At 41.4% G+C, this 11,391-nt stretch overlaps 1 protein-coding gene across 1 annotated transcript; it reads right to left on the bottom strand.

Moving 5' to 3' along the window:
* Window positions 1-9,178: 9,178 nt before the first annotated feature.
* On the bottom strand, window positions 9,179-10,302 carry RNF182 (ring finger protein 182). Its single transcript, XM_010010753.1, has one exon. The coding sequence runs from the start codon at window positions 10,300-10,302 to the stop codon at window positions 9,565-9,567; it is 738 nt and encodes a 245-aa protein (XP_010009055.1). The 3' UTR covers window positions 9,179-9,564.
* Window positions 10,303-11,391: the final 1,089 nt, after the last annotated feature.

The raw sequence follows: 11,391 nt of genomic DNA, 5'->3' as shown, positions 1-11,391 counted from the left end.
TGGCTTGTAATAGCTGTGCAGTGCAGAAGATAAAGCTGCAGCAGGCAATGTGGCCTATTAGAGAGAAAGCTCACATCGAGCTCAGCCTTGTGACTGCGGGTTAGTGCTACACCACCACTGCACAGCACTGCAGGGGGAGAGAATGCTTCCTGCAACATGAGCTGCTTACACCGGGTAAACGCACGCAACGCTGTGCAGGGAATGGAATGCTCTGTTCCTCTTCATGTTAATGGGAACACAGGGCTTCATCCCTTGACACTGTGCAAAAAGCATGCCTGTGGTACCTTCCTCCCAGTTCTCTCTTTGAAGCCAGCTCAGATTGCCGAACAGCATTTCCCAGAGTTGTCTGGCACCAAACGGTTCAGCTGTGTCTCCTTGTTCAAGGAGACAGCCATGATTTATGTTTCAGGCAAGTAGGTGCAGCTGGCAGGTAACATCTTTCAAGAGTCATCATCGCTCAAGGCCTGGGAGGAGCAGCCTTCCCGGTGCTCCCCACCCGGTTGCTGTAGGGACGTACAACCAGGTGATGCTGAGGTGCGTTTGCCTGCTCCTACCAAAGGCTCAGTCCCGGGTCAGAACAACACTGCCTTTAGTGAAACTAATCACCAGATAATTTGCCTTCTGAATAATGTGTCAGTGGCAAGAGGAACACGTTTGCATTCCTTTGTGATGGATAAGCAGCTTCTGGTATTTTCTGTATATGAGGAGGGGGAGAGCTGGCTTTTAGCTATAAAGTATCAAGAATCATGGCCTAAACTTCATTTATTTTCCTCTTTGGAGGTTCCAGTGATTCTGGCTGAGCACTAAAAGCTCAGCACTTCGGATACCTAATAAAACTGCCTCTTCTCCCAATTATTTTATTTTTTTGAAATGTTGATTTTATCACTATGGTTCAACAAAGAAACTAACAACTTCCAAGTGAAGGTCACACTCACTCTCATTTGCTTATATACTGCACTTCATTTCCTTAACCTATGCATCACTACATCAAAGTCTCATCCCTTCAAAATGCAGATCACACCAAAGGCCACATGTTGGATAATAATGTGAATAAATCTTCCTATTCTACCCACTACTACAAGATTACATAGCACAGCCCTGTTAGCTGTGCTTTTATAGGGTCCAGCTGTGTCTGAAGCCAGCAGTTACACAACACATTCACTCCTTGCAGTCCTGCTAAAGAAGGACTGGTTCACACTGATGGAACGTGTGTTTGCCGGGCAGCTGCATTTCCCAGTGTGCAGATCACACCCGTGTCTCAGGCTCCACCGCTGCCTCCCTAAGAACATGAGGGACAGCCTGCAGCCTTCATTCAGAAGAGACAAACACTGGTGGTCTCAGGTTCTAGACATGCCTTTACTGAAGGTTTCCAGGCAGGAACATCCTTCTCTAAACCAGGAATCAAACTGTCATTTAATCTTAAAAATATGTGGTTGAGTGATCATTTAGAAATCTGCCCAGCTTTTGTTTAAGATTTTGCAATCTTCCTTTAAAAAAATACTTTACATTGTCATGAAGCAAAAAGAAATATGTTGTCCTATTTGGTTAAAATACCGTGAAATACTATCACATACTCACCTTCGCTTTTGAACTGTTCCGATGAATAACAGGAATTAAATCTGAAAGACCTCCAAATCCAGGCATTAAGAAATATGCTTACCATGACAAATCTTTACTGAAAAAATTTAAATTTTTATTGAGTGAAACAATTGCTTTTACATTAGTACTTCATTATTTCAGATAGGAATAGTTATACTTTTCCCATTTGCTACCATGTTATTGTTTCCATGTCCGCAGGATTACGATGTATTTCATTGCTCTACTTCTGAAGTGAAAACAAACAAAAAGAAGTCCTCACACTATGACTTTTCTTCATAAAACTAAAAAAGACAACTATAAAAGGCAAAGTTACAGCAGTCAAACTCCTCTCATAAAACATCTACCTCACTGCAGCCTCTTTTCAGGTAGTTGTAGAGAGCAATAAGGTCCCCCCTGAGCCTTCTCTTCTCCAGACTAAACAACCCCAGTTCCCTCAGCTGTTCCTCATCAGACTTGTGCTCCAGACCCTTCACCAGCTTCATTGCCTTTCTCTGGACCCGCTCCAGCGCCTCAATGTCTCTCTTGTAGTGAGGGGCCCAGAACTGAACACAGGATTCGAGGTGCGGCCTCACCAGTGCCCAGTGCAGGGGATGGTCACTGCCCTGGCCCTGCTGGACACACTATTGCTGGTACAGGCCAGGATGCCGTTGTCCTTCTTGGCTGCCTGGGCACAAGCTGGCTCATGTTCAACACCCCCAGGTCCTTTTCCACCAAGCAGCTTTCGAGCCACTTTCCCCAAACCTGCAGCATTGCATGGGGCAAATGAAAAAAGCTCTAGGCTGTAGTGTGGGTTGGCTGCAGCAAGTGTGTGAGGTAGATGCACTACTATGGCAAGAGAGAGAAGGCATCTTACAGTACTTGCTGATGAGTAGCTGCTCAATCAAGCAGTGTCAAACCACGTGCTTAATAGAGCTAAAATCTGTACAGTGACTATGCCAAGATCAACTTCAATAATTCCCCTGGAGTCTACCATCTCCTGCACCCATGCGAACTGGACAATTGGAATAAATACCTGTAAGTCTATCAATGCACATGGTTTTGCCCTCCATATAATGCATGGTATATATAAACTAACATAGTCAAGCGTAACACCTCAGATGATACACCATCAAGAACTGTATCAATGACAAAGTGATTAGTGTCATCCTACATGCTCATAAAACTTACTCACAAGTGACACTAATTAGAACCTGTTTCTGAGTGCTTTGCCCTGCCTCAAACAAAAAAAAGTAGCAGCAGAAAAGGTTCAGGCAAGTAAAATGGAAAGCCTGCTGTCTAAGGAGAGACCAAATTGATCAGGATCTTCAGCTTGGAAAAGAGGCAGCCAGGGAGAAGTGTGAGGGATGAAATCACAATGTTAATATTTCTAAAGGCAGATGCAGTTCTGAGGGGTGTGAAGGAAACAATGGGCAATCACACCTCGGAACTGCTTGTCCTATCAGAAAAAGTAGGGGCCATGTAACTAGTATCCTAGGAGTTTTTAAGAAAAAGCAGACCTTTTCTATGAAGTATATAATTAAATTATGGGGCTCACTGCTGCAGGATTTTATAGATGCTAACACTATAAACGGGTTAAAAACAACACTTAAAGGGAGTCACAGAAATCCACAGCAAGAATCAAACCCACAGGTACAGACATAACCTCCATCTCAAGAGGTCTCCAAACAGCAGATGGCTGTAAATGAGGAGGTATATTGGAAGCTCACCATCCTTATGGGCTGTTCATATATTTTTTTACATACATCCACCACCATTCTAAGGTCAGAGAGACCCTTCTTGAACCAACTAACCACCCCTCTGATCCCAGCTTAGCATTGTCTTACAAAGCATAGTACCGTTTTAAGTATCTTTTGAATGCAAAACTGTATGAAGTCTATCTGTCCACCTAGGGTTTCCTTAGTCACACTGCTCCTTCTTGTCATTTGAGATAGGCAGAGGATTATCTAATACGTGGTAATTAAATCAACAATGCACTTTTCTGTTGTCAAGACATGAGTCACTTTTTCATGCACACATCTGATCCAGAGACACAGTTGCAAAGGCATCTTTTCAAACTCTTCTCCTCAACGCTGGATTAAATTTCTCTTCTGAGCTAAGCTGTCAGCAAAAACTGCTCTGCAGTGAGCGGCAATCAATCCAGCCTTGTCTCTCAACAAGTTAAGAATTTTGACAGAGAGTGGTTCTCACATAGAGGTTTGCTTCTGAAAAGGACATTTAAACGCTTTTTAAAAGTGTACTTCTATTAAAATCATCCACTTTTAGAAAGAAAAGCTCCTTCTAAAGAAATAGGCTGTTTGCCTCAGCACCTCTTGAAATTTCAGTAATATTGCCACGCATGCACTTGGGAAGACACATTTCTTCAGTTTCACTTGACGTTTTTCTCTCCCTAATGCAGAAAGAAGTGTCAGCCATGACTTGCCAGGAAATATGTCTACTGGTACATGGCTCACCATCTCAGTGAAGTATTAGCTGTTCTGCAACTGGTTACTTATCTCTTGCATTACTTAAACAACAAGGATTATGAATTATTCAGCTGCAGGATGAAATGGATAAATATGATACATTTCCCAGATTTCATGAAAGTTAAAACAGCGGGTGCAGAGTAGAGGGATTGCATTATGCAGAAGAAAAAATTGGGATCAGTACGAAGAAAACATTTCCTAACAAAGATGCCTATTAAGCGGCTGAAAAGTCCCTTGTGGAAGAGGTGGAGGCCTCATCACTTGAGATATTTAAAACCAGACTAGGCAAAGCATTCATCTCTACAGGGGCAGAGGAAATGGATAAAATGACTTACTGGGCTTTTTTCTACCCATCTCTGATTTCTATGATTTAATACATTTTTTAAAATGCAAACCACAGTTGTATAACACAAGAAAGAGGCAGAAATACAATAAAAGGATTTTTAGTTGTAGTGTTGCCCAACACAATGAAACTTGATTTAAATTAAATTTATGCTAGCAATTCAGACTGCAAGATGACTTCTCTTTGTTTAAGTTCTAGGACTGAAAGCTTTGCTACTGCTGCATGAGTGTCTAAAAAGATGATTTGCCATCCCCAGACTGGGGATTTATTCTCTGTACCAGAACTCTATAAAGTATGATGATTCAACTTTTGACAAGCAGAGCTGATGCAAAAGGCAGAACGGTGCTTTACAGAAAAGCAGGGGAGTGTGGGGGTTTGCGCCTCAGGTCTGGCAGCCTTATAAACTCTCTCAGGAATCTCCAGCACTAAATATTTACTGATGTCACTCAACATCTAATCTGCTAGTATGTAAGTAAAAGTAGACTCTCAGAACAGTCTCGTTCCATCACTTTGAATACTTTAAAATGATAAAAAAATTCTCAGTTCTTCTTCTTCTCCCTGTTGTTGTTTTTTTTTTTTACCCTTGAAGGCACTGTTCTATCTAAAATAAAGCTCATTCTCTTGCTTTTGTAGAAATACGAAGAAATACAGATACTCCACCCCCCCCAAACTGAGAAACCTTAGGGTAGTTATAATGAGCCAGTTTAAGAGTGGGACACTGTGGACCTTTCACTACACCCGTCACCCACACAGGAAGATGGAATCATGATGCACAACTGAAGTGAACTGCCACAGATGTAACACGTAAGAGGGTGTTGGGGTCATGGTGGTCCTCAGGCTTGGGACAGCCTGTCCACTAGTTTTGAACCAGCCACGACAAGGCAGGCATGTTTTCCTTGCTTTGACATCAAAGCTATTTTAATAACCTGCTGCCATTTACCTCTGCACCCTGTTAACTCTCACATCCTGGCTGCAACTTGCCATCTTTTCAGAGTGAATCTTGTTGTCCTGGACTGAGCTGCAAACTCAGTCTAATAGAAAAGGTTGTTTCATTTCAAAATACTGTTTACCCAGTCCCAGCAGAGGAGGCAGAAAAGTAATGGGGAAAAGGGAGTTGAATCTAGCCCTGGAGCTGATTAGAATTAGGAAAAAAATTGGTTCCATCCCATAATTCCAAGGAACTCCCTCAAACACAACGTCATCCACTTTCCCGTGAACCTCCTCAGTTCCCCTGTCTCTAGTTGAAGTTATGTGTAGCCATCTAGCTGGAAAGCTGAGTTTCCCTGTACTGTACTTGTCTACTTGGCTGTGTGCTGCTGGACTTACCTGTATCTTCAGGTAACAAAGGCCATGGAAGAATGTCTGTTCTTGGATACGTTGTAAAACGCTAGCAACCCTGAAGTTTGCCAATAGTGTTATTAGGACAAAGGTTCACCTATTTTGAGTGTCTTAGTATATAGAGTTTTGCATGCATGTGATCTATATAGTAGACAAAGCTAAATCAAAGACATCAGCCCTTATTTCCTTCAAGCCTGTCTGAAAGATCCTAGCTGTAAGTAGTTAACATAATAGAGGGAGCATGCCCAAATCTAAGGATCTCTTTATATTATTAAGTTCAATACTTTGCCATTTGGAAAGTCAAAATAGTCAACTGTAGCAGCAGTAGCAAGTGACTTTTAACTACCAAATGAAAGCTAAGTATGAAAAAAATTAACCTCTCTTTGCAGCAGCTCTACCCCAAACTCCTTATTGTCCAAACACAGCCCCTTTGTCCCAGGCACAGACCACTCCCTGCTTCACACAGCTCCTCATCCACAGCTCACCCACAGCCCCAGGACTCCATGTCCTGGTTATGAACCTGCAGGCCCTGCTTTCCATGTAACACACATTCTGTTAATTGCCCTTTAGGGTCTGGGCTCAGGCCATATTTGCAGAATTTCATCCCTCACTGGGTCCCACTCAGAGGACGGTTCAGTGCAGCACATCCATCCTATGCTGTGCCCAGTAGCTACTACTACAGCATCCTGCCCCAGCCCTCAGGGGATACCACTGTATCATACTGTAAACAAGCAGCTAGTGAGGATAGGGTCTGCATCCATAGGATAAGCAGGAATTAAAACAAACGAAAAAAATCTAATGTAGACAAAATTACTCCTGTAATAATGAATTCATAACACTTTGTACCCGGTTGAGTCACATGTCCAGGCAAAGCAGGAATAAAATCCTTCTGAAAGGAAATTGCCTTGGTGTGCAGGCAGTATTTTATGACCACAGGTGCTATTACTTTCCAAGGAGAGAAAAAAGTCACAGAAAGGGAAGGAAATACAGACAGGCAGGTATGCAGGGCTGGATTCTAGCCTCATTTACACTGACAGAGTTATTCCACTGTAGAGGACACAAGAGTTTTCAGTTCTAAGTCTTAAGGATGGTAGAGAATAAAAATAATGAAAGAGTAATATATGAAGTTCTTCTAGTTTCAGTCACACACCAAATATCTTCTCCAAAGAAAACTGAGATTTAGACCTCCTAGCAATTCTCAATGGTCATATTATAAGTCATATAGGAATTTTATGAGACCAAAGCTGTAATAATGTGCTCTGTCTGAGCGGCAGGATAGCTATACAATCAATATGTTTTTGCACTCTCGCATTTTTGAGTGGATTAGTGTTGCAGCACAGTCTAAAATAACAGCATAAATTTAACAGGCTGGCAGTCTTAAAAGAGTGAAGTATAACAACATATTTGTGCTGTGAGGTGTGACTGATACCACTGTAATCCTGCCGAGATTTTTAAAACAGAGTATAAAATACCTGGTGCTGGAGCTAAGATAATCTTAATCAACTGAAAATCAAAAGGAAAAGACAACAGGTATCACTGTAGACATGTTGTGCAGAGGTACTACATATATGTCACACATTTGCAAAACCTATTAGTCAGCCCTTTATTAGAGACACTATATTCAGACAAATTGAACAAATCCTAAAACATATAAATCCCTAACACTACAAATACATCTTTTCCCAAAGTTATGAAGTACTATAACATCACATAGGTTTCTATTTTTCTTGCTTTTTGACATGATTGTTGTTGGATACTTAAAATTTATGAGTTCATAGATGAGTCAAACCTTGCAGTATACCAGAACTGGAGATGATGCCTCTTCTAACTATATGTGCTTTACCACAAACATTAAAAACAATTACTGAGGAATAGTAATTTCTAGGAATTCTGAAAATATTTTAGCTATAATTGTTATCAAATTATTACAGAAAAGTCTGAAACATTTCCATTAATCATTCATTACATAGCTCCATAACTCCATATACTTGAAAACTATGATTTTGCTGTAAGCTTTCTTCTTACGTATGTGTCTATATGTACATACACACACATATATGTGGACTACTATAAAATGAGTGTCAAGAAAAGCAGGACCTTTACATTTCCACATTTTCCCTATGTTTGCAATAGGAATGAAACTGTAGATACAATCCATGCCATCTACAAAAGTTACAGCAACTTGACTTCAAATCCTTGACAGACACAACAATCACTTATGCTTTGCTTTTCCCATTGGCATTTTTCATTCTTTCTTAAGTCAGTCTGCTCTAAGAACATACTGTTAGGCCATACATTCAGTCTTCGTGCAACAAACCCTTCTCCCTCTGACACTGCCCTGAAATTACAGAATCTTGTGCCTGCCCCAGAAACCATGCTTGCCCTGCTCAACTCCTCAGTTTTAACCCTGCTGTGCACAGGAAAACAAGTTTGCAGCTGTGGCATTGACTAGACCTAGTTATACACATTAATATTTCCTTTTTTTGGTGCTCTTCCAGTAGTTTAAAAGTAGCCTAAACCATGCAACATACAAGCAAACCTTACAGGGCCTGATTCTTTTGTGGAATGGCAAATGATCAGTAATTTCTCTGAACTCAACTGATCAAGACATACTAATCGCCGCATCTAGAGTGCCGTTAACTCATAATGGTGACAGAGAGAGTTCAGGGTATTAAACATTTTGAAGGACTATGCAATAAACAGAAACCTTTCCAAAGTCATAGTACCTCCTTACAATGCTCATTCTGTGAACTCAGAACGGAAAAAAACCAACAGTTTCAGATTTTTTTCTGAGATCTGTCTTAATGATTGAAGGTCCATTTCCTAATGGTTGGCAATAAAAGTCTATCTTGATAGCTAAAGTCACATATGTGACTTTAAAGTGACATAAAGTCACAAATTCTCCCATGTAGCTACCACAGAGTAGATGTGCATGAAGTTGCTCAGGTAATTTGTTAGGAGGACTAATGGGTTGGAGATGTGGTGTGGTGGTGGAAATGCTGGGAGGGAGGGTAAACACAGCAGAAGATAGCTAGAGAAGTCTGCAGAGCTCTGAACCCTCAAAATGAAGACTAAGGTGTATGCACACTGAAATAAGTACGCCTACAGAAGAGGAAACATGTGGCTGGGTGCCTGGAAGCACTCATTAGCAAGAGTATTTCAGAACGAGCTGCAACTCTATGACAAGTGGGCTTCTGTCTGGGGAAAGTATTTTGGAGACATGTTTTTAGCATGGTGAAAAAAATATTCCTCATTTTGCATAATGCAAAAAATCTGTAACCATTGGCCTCCCAACAAATATTTCTGCTATAACAAGAACTGGGAAAAAGAAATGGCAGCTTGTATTCTTCATCTTATAATATTAACTAATAAAGTGATTTTGTTTGCTGTAAATGGTAATGAATGATAAATAACAGATATTCCAAAGTATGAGATGCTGTACTTTGACCTGGAAGGTGCCTGTTTTACTGATTTCTTCTAGTGTGGATTCTGCAGCCTTGACTGACATAATCAAGCCAATAAAAAGCAAAGGTCTGCTTATTTGAATAGTGGCAGCAGCAGCAGGCACCAAGTTTGGCAATTTTGCTTTACCCCTTTTTACAACTCGACCTTTTAAAATCAGCATGTAAATTTTATTTCCATTATTTAGCTTAAAAAAAGGAGGGGTGAATCAAATAAAGCAGAAAAAAAGGACCATATAACTAGGGCCACTGCTTCCATTTAGTGGGATGGACAACAACAAGAATAAATAAGAATACAAAGACAGGACAGATTAACTATGCTACACAAGTGACAATACATCTTATTTTACTGTATTTGTTATCAAGATGACATGCAGTCTAAAACTTCATGGCAAACACACTGGCAAAAGCCATAAACCATGAGAATAACAAGGCTCGAAGGAACAAGGCTTACAAAGACAACCCCAAGGGTGACTTTCTTAGACACCAGTAAATAAATCCCTAAAGGCAAGGAACTAAAGTAGAGCAACCCTAGCAACCACACTAGCACCCTAATTGAGGTCTGGAAGAGCAAGGATGTGCAGTTCCACACTGTCCAGTTGTGGGACACAGTTGCGACAGAGTCAAAACTCGTAGGCCTGTAAAATTCCACAACGGGGGTTGCGTTCAGGGTCTGGGGACTTTCTCTTTGTACTTCCATGATTGTTATAACCAGGCAATTAGAAGAGGTGTGAGAAGGGCTAACCAGAGATGCCAACCTTTTGGGAGTCAGCAAGAGTTCTGTTGGGTTGTCTGGTAGGCACTTCTTTCCCTTTCCCCCACAAGCTAAATTCAGAAGGATGTTGTTGTCATCAGGAAGACTACTAACCTCATCGTCTGGCAGGCACGTTTCAAACCTGCAAAACGGGCATACTATGACTCCTTGCGGGGAATCACCAAAGTCTATGATCTTGCAAAGGCATTTGGCACATACTCTATGACAACACTCCAGCACTTTCGGTTTTCTCTGTCGCATGTTATAGCGGTTGTAACAGATCTTGCACTCAAGCTCATCTGAGCTCTGGGTCTCCACAGACTCCTCTGGTAGTTGACTGGTCATTTCTTCTGATGGTTTTTAGACTTGAGAAAAGAGAAATCAAGGGATGAAGAGGTCACTCTTCAGGCTTATTTTAGAACTTTTTCCTGATGATCACATCACCCATCTCAAATAGGAAAAGAGAAGATAACATTGTCGAATAGCGTCAGTAGGCACCATCCATTTTCAGCTTCTGCTAGGGGCTGCGTACTGCATGTCCTTTAACTCTGAGCCAGGCATCCATCTGAAAAAGACAATGTGGAATTTTTGTGGAAGCTAAGCTAAACTGTAGCAGGTGCAAGTTCTACTTTTCACAAGCTTAGCTTCCTTTGTGAAAAATACCTCTAAGGTAGTTTTTTGGTGTGGCATATGGGGCCTATATAGCAGTCATGCTGACAAGACCTAGTATCGCTCTGCATGCATTTGTTTTAGACTTGTAACTTGAACTGGCTCAGCCTATGAAGACCTCAGCAGAAGCTGCAATCTAATCACTGATCTGTGACCATTTGTCTAAACCCTGGTTTCCTAAGGAAATGAGACCTGGCCTCTGGTGCTTTTCATCTTTCTCTGTAATTTGTGAACCTGCTGACCAGCTCCAAACAAACCAGCAGACGGGCAGCAGTACTGAAGATAACAAAGGTTCTAAAAAAGTGGTGAACGCTGGCACTTAGGTAGAGGAGAAGGAGAGGTATTTGCAGTAACTACCATTTATCCTGAAGGACAGTGCTCAGCCAGCACACACTCAGCCTCTGCTCTGAACAGGCAGCATGCTACCTGTTGCTCAGCCAGAGAGGGCAATAGAGTTGGGAGCTGGTGATAGTCAGGATAAAAGAGTTTTTGGGGGTGAAGTGGGTATGGAAGAGGTATGGGGTTCTTGTAAAGAGTTATGTGCAGACCTAGGCCAAATTCGTAAAAAAATTAGGCTTTATTAATTTTACTGCTTGTGGAACAGCTCATTTCTCTGTTGACACCTAGATCGTGAAAATAAGGGTTCATTAGCTTGCAACAAATGTCTCCTTTAATGCGTGGATGCTAGGGTGAAGGCTGATGTGTCTCTCAAGGGCATTAGCCAGATGCTTTCTGGCACAGCCATGAAACACTGGCTTTCAAGTG

This window comes from Nestor notabilis, unplaced genomic scaffold (assembly GCF_000696875.1).
Source record: "Nestor notabilis isolate BGI_N333 unplaced genomic scaffold, ASM69687v1 scaffold11493, whole genome shotgun sequence".
Classification (NCBI taxonomy): domain Eukaryota; kingdom Metazoa; phylum Chordata; class Aves; order Psittaciformes; family Psittacidae; genus Nestor; species Nestor notabilis.
This window is presented reverse-complemented; position numbering and strand designations above follow the sequence as displayed.

Bases quoted from the DNA above. Each gene is read 5' to 3' on its own strand.
- RNF182 (XM_010010753.1), bottom strand. From the start codon at position 10,302: ATGACCAGTCAACTACCAGAGGAGTCTGTGGAGACCCAGAGCTCAGAT.